We start from the raw sequence: 15,267 nt of genomic DNA, 5'->3' as shown, positions 1-15,267 counted from the left end.
AATATTTAAAGAGCATACTACGTACGTACAATGCTAAGGTTCTAATATATACTTGGATTCATTAAAGAAAGGGCAAGAAGCTAGCTACCTGATAGTTGAGTTTAATCCTAGCGACAAGATTGCTTGGCTTTGTTGAATTAATGGATCCAGATATATGATGCTCATCATCCTCTATCCGGTCTGATTAATTGCTTGCAGTTTTGCTCAATAAGTCTAGCTATAAGGCTCTTCATCCTCCAAGCTTCTGATGAATGGGATACTTTTAGAGAGTTCAACACAGAGAAGGCAACCCTTGTTGCTCATACAGGCTTGCATTTGCATCACTTGTTTGCATATGTATTTAGGCTGCTATGTTACTTTGACACCTCCAAGTGTTGTGTTCCTTTCAAGTGCAAATATAAAGGTAGTATAATGGCACAAGTAAGGATAGTATATAAGCACACATACTTACCAGCACCCATGAATATATCTCCAAAGATCAGCTAGGTCTTTCACAAGGTTGTAATTTAAGGCTTAGGCTAGGGGCTACGAAAGAATGGATATGAAATACTAAAGCTTGGAACATACCAAAGTGTCTTTGTTGTGAAACCAGCAATCTCTCTCCTCTTGAATTGATCTTCGTTGTTTGTTCTTGGTATCCAGGACACATGTGCGATAGTGAAGGATTTGGAAATTGCATCTTCTTTATTCTTTTTTTTTTCTTTCAAACTTTTTTTTTTGTTTTGCAATTCCGGCACATGTTACCTCGGTACACGCCACATTCTTGATCTAGAGCTCAAACTATCTTTGTCTTCATCACTTTGGTATTCTCCAAACTATAAGGTATGGCTGTAATGGGCTAAGATGGGTTGAATTTGGTGTAGGTGATGAAAAAACTAGGCTAAAGTGTTTGGCTCCAACAAAGATGAATGGAACACACAAATGGATGGGAATTAGGCCTTTTAGTGGTTAAATCATGCATAGCCTAACATCGTCTCAATGAGTTCATTCGTAGGTGATAATAAACAATGGTATCTGCAACATAGGATTATTCTTAGCATTCAATCAAAGAGAAATAATGAGATCATTTAAAGTGAAATTGAAAGAAAAAGATAGGAGAGAAACACTTTAAACCCTCTCAAAGAAGCAAATAGGCTCAAAATAACTCACTAGGGTAGTCTTCACTATTCTTCTTCAATAATTTGAGCATGGTACTTTAACCATCATAATTCCAAGAGTAACAACTTTGTGAACTACAAAAATTATGATATGGAACTTTTCATGACAGCACCATAGTCAGATTGTATACACAGCTATCATATACATTCACATTAGTAAGCAAAAGCAAACTTTAGCCAAAACTAAAAGCAAACAGAAAATTTCAATCTAACACCCCCAAACCTAAACTAAGCATTGTCCTTGATGCGTAAAAAAAATGAATGAAATGCAGCAATGCAGGAAGGCAGAGTAAGCATGGAATGAAATAAAACAAAAACTAAAAGACCGTAAATAATAGAAAAGAACACAAACCCAGCTAGGTTGCCTCCTAGCAAGCGCTTTATTTAACGTCTAGGTGAGACATGGTACCATGATAGATGAACGCCTAAGGTGGCAGGAAGTCAAGGTACCTCCGAACCTTGGTCTGAAGAAGTGGTTTCTTTTGAGGGACTTTGAATATGGTGCGTTGAATCTCCACAAGGACTTGATTGTGATGGTGTTTTCGTCTCTCCTTGCGAAGAAGCATATCCTCAAAAATTGTTGAAGATGTGGCTGGAGCAATTATTTCAATGGATGAATGAAATTCGTTCAAGGTAGCAATCTCATCGTCTAGCTCCGAATCTTCTTTCTTATGGTGAATGGGCAACAATGATTCGTCATCCAACTTCAATATGTTTTTCTCTTGATATGTCGGCAAATCATCTCCCAAAGACTCCAAATATGGCACCTGAAAAGATGTAAAACAACATGGAGAATCTGACATAGATTTTGAAAAACATTCAATTGAATTAGAAGATTGAGGAAGAGCTTCAAACACTATGTTTGGCACAATTTCTTCAAGCACATCAATAGGTGGCTTATCATGCTTTTGTTTGACAATTCTCCCTGGAAAAGGAATTGGTGGAACATATGGCTTGGGAGAAGTGTAAGGCTCTTCATCTTCATAAAATGCAAGAACCTCACTGTGAAAATATGCACGGAAAGCTTCCTTTGGTTGTTCCTCCTTCTCTTCTTGATCATCACCACCAGATTGATGTTCATTTATAGCTTGGACAATCTGACCCACTTGAATTACCAACTTAGTTAGTGCTAAAGAGTAGTTTTGAATAATACAACTCGTTGATTGTTGAAATTGCAAATTGTTTTGAGCGAGTAGCTTCAAAGTGTCCTCCAATGTAGTGTCAAAGGATTCTTGCTGTGGTGGAGGTGTAAATGCTTGATTTGGAGCTTGTATGTTGTTCCAAGAGTCATGATGAGAGTTTCTCCAAGCGGGGTTGTATGTATTTGGCAATGGTTGTAGTGGCCCTTGGTTAGAGAAACACATGCGGTGTGAGTGCTATTAGACAAATATAGGAAACTCATCTTTCCTTGGGTAGAATTGAAGAGGATGGCCAGTTTTAGCACATAACGGACATTCACCATGCATCTTTGTATACCACCTGAAATCAAACAACCTAAAATGTAAATTAAAAATCTAAACTAAGAACAGAAAAATAGATAGGGTTTATAAAGCAAGCAATTATAGGGGACTGAAATCAATCCCTGGCAATGGCGGCAAAATTTTGTTGTGTTTCTTTCAAGTGCAAATATAATGATAGTATAATGGCACAAGTAAGGGTGTCGAACCACATGGACTGATTAGACCTCTACAAATTACTAGCTTTATATGAACCTTAACTAAATAATGAAACTAACAAATTGAGTTTTGATTTTGATTTGAGAAGTAAAGTAACCTAAAATGCAAGAGAATGTAAATATGAATAATATAATGATTCAGAAATGATGGAAATGAGCCAAGGATACCAATTTTGCCATTACAAGTCAATTCCATGAAAATTAAGTCAAAACGCATTCAACTCTCCAATCTGCAACTAGGGTTCATTTTACTTATTTATGATCATCCATTTGATGTGTGGTTGTGATCAAGTACTCTTAATCTACAACCTAGTTGTGATGTTCAACTTAGATTACCAAATAAGAATCCATTAAGAACAAGAAAACTTCAAAGAACCAAAGAAATCACATGGCAAGATGTATGCATAGCCGTTTCTTCATTCATTCACATGTTTACCAAGATTACGCATGATGTGTACTATAACCCTGATCAAATAATTCATAAGCAGCCCTAATAGTGATCAAACATTAAGATTAACAAACAAATTATACTATAAAATCAGTGAATGAAACATGAAAACAGATTGATGAATCAAATACTTTAACTTAATAACATAGAATAATTTTGCAAGGCTACATCGAAATCCCCAGCTATGAACTTAATTACACAACATGAATACAGAATATATAAATATCAAGAACAACATGAGTGAAATTAAAGTTCATACAAGAAACCCTTTTGAAGCAATTCTGATGTTGAACTTCTCCAAGAACAGCGCGGCTGCGGATGGTGAATGGAGAAATGATTTTGTTTTTGGAAGGAAGGCCAAAGAAAGAGAAGAGAGAGAGCTATGGGCGTCGCCAAGGGGAAGCTTATGTAAAAGTGGTTGAAACTCTCAGTTTTATAAGGTTAAAGAGGCTGTTACAGATTGCCAATACATCCCAGTAATTGGGCATTTAATTCCCACGTTTTTTGCTGTTATTAGTCTTATAAAGAGTCATATTCATCACCATATTCAGTTTCCATTTTTAATTCTTTGTCTACATCAGTATCCTTATTCAATTCTCCACTTTTAGTACCATTTTGCCTTATTTGTCCTCAACTGAGCTTCAAAATACGATTAGTTGCACACTAACACAAAAGAGGGTAAAATGCAACTAGTTTAACTCAAAAATATCACAAAGGGACTAGGAATGGATGGTATAAATGTATGAAATACATGAGTTGTCACCAAGTCATGAAATAAGTAGACTTTTGATTAGTTCCTAGTTAGTTGTTTCTTTTGGCCCTCTTAATTTTTATCGGAAAAAGGAGGTATGGTCATGTTCGACTAATCTTTTGAACATTGGGGGTGATACAAATGCACATTACTAAAGTTTGGGGGTAAATTGATGTGTTTTTTCACTTCAAGAAATATGTCAAGTCTGGGGTGTAGCTGCATCCAGTTGGTAGGTTAGAAAGATATGGTCAATGATGTATATTTAAATTAACCTAAATAATAGATTAATTTAAACCAAATTAAACTCTCAAGCGCACGAATCAATTGTAGTAATATATGCAAATACGAGGTCGATCCCATAGGGATTACTTTAACACCAATTTAACCGATTAGTCATGCAAGACTTAATTAAACAAACAAAAGATAGATTGAGTTGAATAATTGAGTAATTGATTTAGACTAAAATTAACAAGAAAAAGAAAATACAATTAATTAAAATCACACACGAGAAAATCTAAGGTTATGAATTCGCCAATAACAATCCTATTTACTTTTCCTAGAGCCAACTACTATCCAATTATAATGCCAATGTTAAAGGTTGTTCTTATAAGTATGAATTAATCCGTGGTCAGACATCAACTCTTGTATATCTATATGATAATTATATCATATTGGTTAGACATACAATTAAACACATAAAAACCCATTAAGTGTAGAACATTAAGTGTAGAAGAATCATGTCAACCAAGTAGGATTAGCTTGATATTGGTCATCCTCACTAGTTTGTCTACTCTTCTTAATCTGAGTTCCAAAAAACCTAATTGATTGGTCATCCTCATAGATTTATCTAAATATCTAGATGCAAAATTACTAAAGGTGTTCAGTCATTAGAAATTTGAATCTAGAATAAAATACCCACAAAGATTAAGAATATAACATGGCATATAATCGGATAATAATTAACAAAATACTTTGCAAATATTCATGTCAAGGCCTTATCATAAACCTTAGAAAAAAAATTTAGATACACATAGAAATAAAAATAAAAGAAAGATAGAACCTAGAATCCATGACAAAGTATGTCCCTAAACTTTTCTTCACAAATTGCGGAGATGGTAAATGATGGTATGGATGTGGGGTGATGTCAGGATCCTCTAGAGAGAGCTTAGGGTACCTTATTTATACTAGAAAAACACTAAAAGGTCTGGGAGAAACTTTCCTAAATAAAACAAACTCCTAAACAATTAATGACACAAACTAGGAAATAATCCTTCTTGGCTTGGGAAACACGTCACCTGTGTTGCTAGCTAGTTTTAGGGTCGATTTATCTTCTGAAAAATTCTGTAAAAATATGGGAAACGTAGTTTTATATCTTATCTTTCCAAGCATATATTGCACTCCACTAGGAAAAATTGGGAAAGCCTTCAAATCTTCATTCTCCCATAGCTGCACAATTCTAACAGGAAAACAACTTCTGCGGGATTGATTTGTAAAACTGGAATGAATGGCTCCATGGAAAATTATGAAATTCGGATAATACAGTCTTTAGCCTCTTAGCTCCCTTCTCCAATTGGCTTTGCATCAAAACTCCTCCGGAAAGTTGAATTATCACCAAAAACGTTATAAGTGCTCAGAATGGCTGAAACTGAGAAAAGAAAAATTATGCTCTTTTACAATCAATTCCTTAACAAAATTTAGGATAATTAACATGAAAATATGATAAATAATACACCTATATCATTCGAAGCTTTTAAGTGGGAGTTAATTATTTTGTTAATTAATAACAGATTCACAAATTATATGTTAAAGAAAAGTTTAGAGTGGCATTATCACACTCCATTCCTATTGCTTCACCCAGATTATTTTCTCTCCCACTGCAAATCTTAAAAGATATAATTCATAGACAGACTTACCTGCATTATTTCCCCTTGTTCCCAGTCGTACCCTAACCCTAAGTTAGATCCTAGCCAGTAAAAAGATTTCTTTGCCGCGGTACCCTAAGTTGTTATGTTGTTTTCAGTGTATGTGGGCAGTGGGCACTATGATGTGTATTGCTCAGCAGATTATTATGTTATAATTGCATAAATAAATGATTAGATTTTTGTTTTGTTGGATGAGAAGGTTATATTATGGTGGGTGAAATTAAATAATGTTCACTAAATAGATTATATGTTTAAATTAATTCGGATATTTTTTTTCTTAAAAGCGATTAGTCAATGGCTTCATCACAGTAGTCCACTATTCCGTTAGGAAGACTCACAGAAGCATTTCAGCCTTTTCCTGACCATCATCGCGTAATTCACCAGTACCAGAAATCGAACCTAAAACTTGCTTGTGAAATACGGGCTGAAATCCCCTAATTAGGATTGAGAAATGGGTTTTTTTTTATCAGAGGGTTTGAGATATGGGTTATACGTATCTTATGTACGTACATGACAAATTAATTATAACATAAATTAATCCCAGCTTATTATATGTTATAATTAATTTATTTTTTAACTAACATATTTTGTAATTGTTTAGGAATGATGCCCGCTTTGACATCCCCTTCTGATGATGTGAGCAGGGGATAGTGATGCGGGATTGGTAAAAGGAGAAATAAACCTTCTAGAGACATGCATTTCCTTTCCCCTTTTTTTTCCTCCTCTTTGTGACTAACATATTTTAACCCTACAAAACTTGATAAAAGTAAACAACCATACTTACAATCCTATTTACAATTCTACTACTACATATATACAACCGTACTCACAATCCTATTTACAGATATACTAATTAGTATTTAAAACTATGTTAAATGGGGGGAGTTTTATCTCAGTACAAAACTTGATAAAATTAAACAAATTCTTATGTCATTGGTCACTTTGACCCCTGCTCTTATAAAATGAGCTGAATGTTGCACATGGCCAGTCGATTTCCATGTTTATAAGAGCTGAATGCTGCATATGGACAGTCGATTTCCATGTGCAGCATTCAGCTCATTTTATAAGAGCAGGGGTCAAATTGACCAATGACATGAGAATTTGTTTAATTTTATCAAGTTTTGTACTGAGGTAAAACTCTCTCCATTTAACATAGTTTTAAATACTGATTAGTATATCTGTAAATAGGATTGTGAGTATGGTTGTATATATGTAGTAGTAGAATTGGAAACATTGTTGTAATTATGTGTAACTAGAGTTGTAAACCCGCGCGTGGGCTTTTTTGCTTGTATAAAACTATACAGTTGACCATTCTTGGATCAATTTAGGAGAGATTGCTGGAGTCATGGGGATCTCACTGAAACTGGTGAAAGCATGCTTCCCGCAATTTGCAATAAACAAACAAATTAATAATTATGTAGAGTGGTTAGCCTCCAGTTAATACACATTCAATTTATACTGAAAAAATAAAAAAATAAAGATACAATCATACAAATAAACTAATCAATAAAGACTCAAACTCCGAAGTTCGAAGGAACTAGCTGTACTTCTGTTTTTATAAAAGGGAGTGCTTATTAGGTTATGGAACTCAAGTTGTGTGGGAGCAACTAAAAGATGACCACTTCAGAGATCAAGGTTGAAATCATCCACAAGGAAACAATTAAACCATCCTCACCAACTCCTCGCCACTTCAAAATCCTCAAACTTTCTGTCTTTGATCAGATTGCTTCCGATGTTTACGTTCCGCTTCTGTTCTTCTATCGACACCATAATTCTTCAGTCCCTTCTGCTGAAATATCCAATATTCTAAAAACATCATTATCTAAAACTCTAACTCTCTTTTATCCCTGGGCAGGCCAATTCCAATATAATGATTCAATCGGCTGCAATGACCGTGGGGCTGAGTTTCTTGAAGCCCAAGTCAACTGTCCGATATCAAAGATTTTGGACAACCCGGATGCTCATCAAATGCTATTTAAGCAACTTCTTCCAGCTGAGCATATGGGATTAGCAAGAGCTGCAGGATCAGGCAATCTTGTACTAGTCCAGGCCAGCTTCTTTGAACGCGGTGGGGTAGCAATCGGGGCCAGTATTTCTCACAAGGTCGCCGATGCCATTACAGGCAGCACATTCATTAATACTTGGGCTGCGTTTGCCTTTGGCTCATCAGTCGTCAGTAGTACTACTACTGGTGATCATCAAGAGGTGGTGAAGTTTCCCGCTCCAAAAATGTTTGGTGTCCCAGCTTCGCTCTTCCCTCCACTAGATTTCCTAAACACACACCACCCCGTCGTGGAATATGCTAAAGAAAAGTGTATGACAAGGAGATTTCTGTTTGGTGCCTCAGAGATTGCTGCTCTCAAGTCCAAATCTGCTAGCTCCACCGTGCCAAATCCTTCACGCATTGAAGTTGTGTCCGCCCTCGTTTGGAAATGCACAATGGAAGCATCAAGATCAAACTCGGGTTTTATGAAGACCTCCGTCTGGTGCCAAGCGGTGAATATGCGTGAAATATTAGCTAAGCCCTTGGCGGACAAATACTTATTGGGAAGTCTTGTGGGGTTGTCTATGACAAAGACACAACTAGATATTGATAATCAAGATCTTCTAACCTTGGTTGCTTTATTGAGGAAAGGCATGGAGGAATTTAAAGAAAACTTTGGCAACGGAATTAGTGGGGAAGAAGCATTTGAAATCTTCAAAGAGTATGGAAACCTCTTAAGGAGGGATGATATAGAGACCTATAGTTGCAGCAGTATGTGCAGGTTGCCCTTTTATTCAGCCGATTTTGGATGGGGAAAGCCGTTATGGGTCTTTATTAGCAGTGCAGATATCAAGAACGCGATAAAGTTCATGGATACAAGAGATGGTGATGGCATGGAAGTGATCTTGACTCTCAAGGAAGAAGACTTGGCCAAAATTGAAAACAATAAGGAGCTGCTTGCATATTCACAGCCAGTTCAACAGAAAATGAGGACGACGGCAAAGTTATAGATAGTAGGCTTCCAAAACCGCAAATAAAAATTTGTAATAAATTTTGTACTTTTTCAATTTCCGTCCGAATTTATGTTGTTTAATTTCTTAAGAACCCTTTAGCATCCCCAGGGGCTATGTTTATGTATTTATGTAATTCATCAATTCAGAAATAAAACAATCTTTCGGTTTTATCTCCCTCTCTAGTGGATTCCAAAAATCTTTGTTCTTCATGATTGTAATCCTTATGCTGTGTCAATTGGTATTAGAGCATGGATTTGCCCTGTTCTAATGGCAAACATCGTGGGAGCTAAAAAACTCTCTTCAATGTTGATTGTGGGAGTGATGAGTTGATATTATTCTGTAACTTTACTCTTATCTTAATTATAATTTATTTTTATTTTGAGATGATTTTGATACTTTGCTATATATATATTTATTTATTTTTCATGATACCCCTTATCTTAGTTATAATTTATTTTTATTTTGAGATAATTTTGATACTTTGCTATTGTTTGGGCCCAAAATAATATTATTGGGTCGAGTGTAGGTTTGTGATAGCCCAAAACTTTTCCAAATGTACTATGGGCTGTCTAGTAGTCATAAGCTGCTCAGTTAGGGTGGCCGAGTCCTATTGCAAGAAGGAGTGATTTGGATAAGAGCGGATGGGTTGAAGTCCTAGTATAATAAGGGGTCTCAATGGAGTAAGGACACTAAGATTTGAGAAGTGAAGGTGGCCGGATAGCAAGTTTGGTTCAAAGTCCTAGTAGGAGTAGGATTGGCCGAGCCCTGTAGGACTAGGACGAAGAATCCTAATCCGAATATAGTTCTAATTCGGCTAAGGTGGGATTGGTCGCTATAAATAGAAGGGGAATGCATCATTCGAAGCCCCTCCAATTCAACACACAACTGCCCTGTGCAAACCTCTCAAACATCTTGAGAATTTTTTTTTTTCTCCTTCCGCCAACATATCTTCAGTTTGGATAACAGCACTGTGAAGGCAACCGGCGAACATCTTTAGTTTGGATAAACAACATTGTTGCCGTAGAATCAGCCGACCGAGGAGCACCTTCAATTTAGATAAACAACATTTTATCGAGGCCAACTGGTTACCTATCCAAGTCTGGGTCGAGAAGGGTTTCCGCATCCTTATTGGCAGAGGTCATCTTATTAGCCTTCTCGGCAAAGTAAGGTGTTACAAGTTACTATATTCGGCACATTGAACGCTGAGTGATTTTATGATTGGATACTCACAAGTAAGTTTCAGAGTTCGGCATTCTAACGGCCGAACCACATTTACCATCAAGACATACATCTTTTTTTAGTACCTGTGTCAGTATAGTTTGGAGCCAGTTCGACGTGCTTATACTCTTACGAATATAATCACTATGATCGAACCCAGTGCCGACGATTCGTGAACTTCGCAGAAATAATAGCCTTATCCTTAGGCTCAAGAGCCCAAAGGCCGAGACGTGTTCCTTCGTCGGTCGCTGTTGCAAAATCAAGAAGTCAATAGCGCGTTCAACGCAGCATCAACAAATTTTGCTCCTCGGCCGAGCTCGGCCAACGAGTTGGCACGCCCCACATCAACCGAAGGATGTAGTTAGCTCATTAGTTACTCGGTCTGCGCGCCATGTAGGCTTGGTAGTTTTTAGGATCAACAGCTATATAATTCAATTAGAGGAAATGTAAGTCTACTTTGTGCAAAAAGCAATGAAACGAAGGAATTTTGGAATAATTCTAACTGAAGTGGATTCATAAGTCTTCCAATATGATTGTGTCAAATTCTCAACCCTAAGTTGTTTGATCATGGCAATTAAATGAAGGCTGACTGCACAGTGTTGCCAAATTGACATTTTAAGATTTTTTGGCCCTTAAGTCATTGAAGATTTTATTAAGAAAGTTCCTTTGCAAAATTGTAGGGTACGGTTTTATTTTTCCAACACCAACTTGTGAGCCTAATTTGGTGCTGATTTGATCATTAAACGTGGGGAATCTTTAGCTACCCAGATTACCCAAGTTATATTTAGCCGAGTTTTGCTAGGGTCTCTCACAGAGTATTGTATTGGAGACCTTGGCTAGAGAGCTTTTAGGTTCTAAAGGGGTGTTTCTCCTTTAACTTTCATCTTAATAATATTTTGCTTTTCAGTTATGAATATGTGGAACTAATTCTCTTTGCTAGGGTGAAGCCACAAGCCTTAGCATGATTTGTAATTTCTTTTCAATTATGATATGTAGTTGGAGTGAGATTGAGATATTTAAACTCTTCTTTTCTTAGAGATATGATGCATGGACATGGGTAACAGCCAGCGTATCCCGTATATGACACGCAGGGATACGGATACGCATAGGATACGTGTGGATACGAGCCCGATACGTATCGGAATGAAGAGATACGTTGTTTATTGATGAGATACGCGTATCATACTGTCGAGATACGCGTATCACACTTTTCGGATACGTTCCAACTAAATCAGAGGATAATCCAACTAAATCAGAGGATAATCAGAAGAAAAAAAATAAAAAATAAATCAAGAAATCCGCACAGAATCGTGATTGATTCCAATTAGCTAAACTGAAACGATTGTTTGGCTAAAACCCAAAACGATTTTGGGTATAAAATAATGATTTACCTATTTTTCTTCACTCGAACCTCAGAATTCAAAAATCAGACTTGTCGTCTGCAACTGCTCCGTCGTCTCCGTCCAACTGCTTCGTCGTCTCCGTCCAACTTCTTCGTCGTCTCCATAGTCTCCGTCTGCAACTGCTGGTAAGAGCTTTCGACTTTTAATTTCGAAGGTTACTTTCCTGTTTTGCAGAACCCATCTCTGCAACTGAAAGGAAAGCTTGCTTTCCTGTTTTTAATTTCGAAGCTAAAAGCTTTTGCTTTGACTGATTCAATGAGTGTAGATTGGAAAAATGGCCTTTTGCTTTTTGTATATGATATTATAATATTATTATTGGATTCCAGCCTTACACCAACATTTTTCTATTGGAATAGCCTTTCATGATATTTAGATTATAATACATTGTTCTAGATATTATTGTGCTTTCATGATATTTAGCTTAATCTTTTATGTAAATTGGGAATACAATGTTTTAGATATTTAGATTATAATATTTTATGTATATGCTTTCATGATGCATTTTTTATTTCTTAAGTTAATATAAATTTTTCATGTATTAGTCTTTGTCTATACGATTATACGATGAATTGACTTTTATTGTTTATATGTTTGTTAATTTAGGAAAATGAATCACCCTGATAATCATGTGAATGATAATGCTAATCTGGATGAGATTGTTGAAAATTATAATGCTCCGCTGTGGAAGTATGTCAAAAAGCTCGAAAAAGTGGGAAATAGAGGAGGAGGAAATACTAAATTTGAGTGCAATTATTGTCAAAAAACTTATAAAGGATCCTACTCTAGGGTCAAGTTTCATTTGTTAAAAATGTCTGGAAATGGGATCGCGCCTTGCAACAAGGTTACTGATGAAACTCTTGCGGAAATGAATAAGTTAGTTCGAGAGTGTGAATACAAGTTGAAGAGTTCTGCTCCTAAACATGTTTCGTTGCCCAATACTGGTTCATTCTGTTATGATCTACCTGAAGCAAATCTTGATCCAAAGAAGAGAAAGGGAACAAGTGGGCCTCTCAGTAAAGCTTTTAACAAGGAGGCTCGAGATCAATGTGATGCCGAAGTTGCAAGGATGTTTTATACAGATGGCTTATCATTTAACCTTGCAAGAAATCCGCACTATCGGAACTCATATGTTCGTGCTTCTACACTTCCAGGGTATGTTCCACCAGGTTACAACGCACTGAGAACTACTCTTCTGCAACAAAAGAAGAGTCACATTGAGCAGTGCCTCCAACCAATCAAGCGCACATGAAGCACTAAAGGTGTAAGTGTTTGCAGTGATGGGTGGACATATGCTCAAAGGAGACCACTTATTAATATTATGGCAACTTGTGAAAGTGGGCCAATGTTCTTGAGAGCAATTAATTGTGAAGGTGAATACAAAGACAAGCATTGTATTGCCAACTTTCTTACAGAAGCTATTAAAGAAATTGGTCATGAAAATGTTGTTCAAGTGATCACTGATAATGCCCCTGTTTGTAAAGCTGCTGGGTTACTTATTGAGGCCCACTATCCCCATATCTTTTGGACACCCTGTGTTGTTCACACTCTTAATCTTGCTTTGAAGAGTATATGTACTCCGAAACAAACAGAAGTTTCCTATGATGACTGCAATTGGATTTCAACTATTGCTAGTGATGCTTGGTCCATAAAAAATTTTATTATGAACCATAGCATGAGATTGTCCATGTTTAATGAACATTGCAAACTAAAGTTACTTTCCATTGCCGAAACAAGGTTTGTTTTCTCCACTTTTTTTTTTCCTTATTTAATTATAAGTTGTCCTAATTTTTAAATTTTTCAGATTTGCTTCCACACTTGTGATGCTTAGAAGATTGAAGGAAATAAAGGAAGGTTTACAACAAATGGTGATTAGCCCGAATTGGGCTTTGTACAAAGAAGATGATTTGGTTAAAGCAATGATGGTGAAGCAAAAGATATTGGATGAGGATTTTTGAGAGAAGATTGATTATATTCTTTTCTTTACAGCTCCAATATATGAGGTTATTAGAATGGCTGACACAGATAAACCTTGTCTTCACTTGGTGTATGAGTGGTGGGATGCTATGATTGAAAAGGTGAAAGCTGCTATATACAGGAATGAGCGCAAGGCATTACATGAAAAAAGCAGCTTTTTTGATGCGGTGTATCGCATTTTATTGGAGCGATGGACTAAAAGTAGCACACCACTTCATTGTTTGGCACATTCATTAAATCCAAGGTAATGATTTTGCTAACTTACTTATAAATTCTTCTAGATTAATTTTTAGCTTTATGAGTACATTTTTAAACTGTTATTTCTTTTATTTTAGGTATTATAGTTCAGAATGGCTCCAAGAAGACCCTAGTCGTCTTGCTCCACACCGAGATGTTGAACTTACAATTGAAAGGAAAAAGTGCTTTGAGAGATACTTTTCCAATGAGGAAATTAGATGAAATATCAATGTGGAGTATGCCTCTTTCTCTATGTGCTTGAATGACTTTGGAGCTATTGATTCTATGAATGATAGATTTCATTTGGAACCAGTGATGTGGTGGATTATCCATGGAGCTTCTACACCTAGTCTCCAATCCATAGCGTTGAAGCTACTTGGACAACTTTGTTCCTCCTCTTGTTGTGAAAGAAATTGGAGCACTTATAGTTTTATTCACTCTTTAAGAAGGAACAAGATTACACCACAAAGAGCTGAGGATTTGGTATTTGTGCATAATAATCTTCGTCTTTTATCAAGGAATAGCTCAACCTACAAGGAAGGTATCACTCAATTGTGGGATGTTGGAGGAGATGGCTTTGAAAACTTGGGTGAAGAAAGTGTCGGGATGCTTGAAATAGCTAACCTTTCACTTGATGAACCGTCATTGGAGACTACTTTAGTTACTGGAGGAGACATCATGAATGTGGAAGTTGAATGAGACTTTGCTTTTTTTAATTTTCGTTTGGATTTTCATTTTAATTTTTCAAGTTTGAAGACTAATTGCTTGTTGGATGGACTATCTTTCTAACTGTTAGGAGTTTATTGAAATAAATTTAAACTTGAGTAATAAATTTGAATGTTTATTTTATAATATTTTAGATATATTTATTTATTTATATATATTTTTAATTGCCGTATCCTTGACGTATCGTGTCTTCATTTTTAGAAATTTGACGTGTCCCCGTGTCGTATCGCCGTATCCGTGTCCGTGTCCATGCATCCTGATATTTCAACATTTTATCTCATGTCTGATTATAGTGTCTGGGGTGTTATGATATGTGGAATTGGAAAGGGTTGCCGGGTTTGAGAAGTAGACAGTGGTGAGAATGTAGGAATTGTGGTTGTGTTTGATGGTGCGTGCGGAAGAAGTATGGAATGAATGGTGCTGTAGAAAGGAGGAAGATATGGGTTTTGATAGTGAGAAAATAGGGCTAGGTTTAGGGTTTGGGTAGGGAGAAGGTGTTTGTTAAAAGAACGCAACGATTTTTGGAGAACGGCACATTTTTACTTGTCCCTGTTTGTGTGATTTGTGTGTGTGTATAGGAATCTGGTAGCAGAAAAGATTTGGGATTTTTCCTTGTGTAAAAAATGTCAAGTGCCAATTCGACGTCCAACACAGAAAAAAAAAAGAGAAAAGAAACCTGTCGGCGTCCGTAGTGGAAGGAATGACTTTGTGACCTATCCGTGTGGTACCGGTATAGTACCTGCCTAACCACTCTATGAA

General features: G+C 36.4%; 1 protein-coding gene and 1 pseudogene across 2 annotated transcripts; both read left to right on the top strand.

The window, feature by feature from the left end:
- Positions 1 to 7,549: 7,549 nt before the first annotated feature.
- Positions 7,550 to 9,120, top strand: LOC137714296 (akuammiline synthase 1-like). Its single transcript, XM_068453540.2, has one exon. The coding sequence runs from the start codon at positions 7,568 to 7,570 to the stop codon at positions 8,945 to 8,947; it is 1,380 nt and encodes a 459-aa protein (XP_068309641.2). The 5' UTR covers positions 7,550 to 7,567; the 3' UTR covers positions 8,948 to 9,120.
- A 2,109-nt stretch (positions 9,121 to 11,229) lies between these two features.
- On the top strand, positions 11,230 to 14,634 carry LOC137716629 (uncharacterized; annotated as a pseudogene). The gene is made up of 4 exons (XR_015960891.1): positions 11,230 to 11,696; positions 12,175 to 13,305; positions 13,373 to 13,789; positions 13,881 to 14,634. The product of XR_015960891.1 is annotated as an uncharacterized LOC137716629 (transcript).
- The last annotated feature ends 633 nt before the right edge of the window (positions 14,635 to 15,267 follow it).

This window comes from Pyrus communis, chromosome 3, assembly GCF_041283825.1.
Source record: "Pyrus communis isolate YQ-2024b chromosome 3, ASM4128382v1, whole genome shotgun sequence".
Taxonomy (NCBI): Eukaryota; Viridiplantae; Streptophyta; class Magnoliopsida; order Rosales; family Rosaceae; genus Pyrus; species Pyrus communis.
Note: the sequence above shows the minus strand (reverse complement) of the source record. Positions and strands in the feature narration are given on the sequence as shown.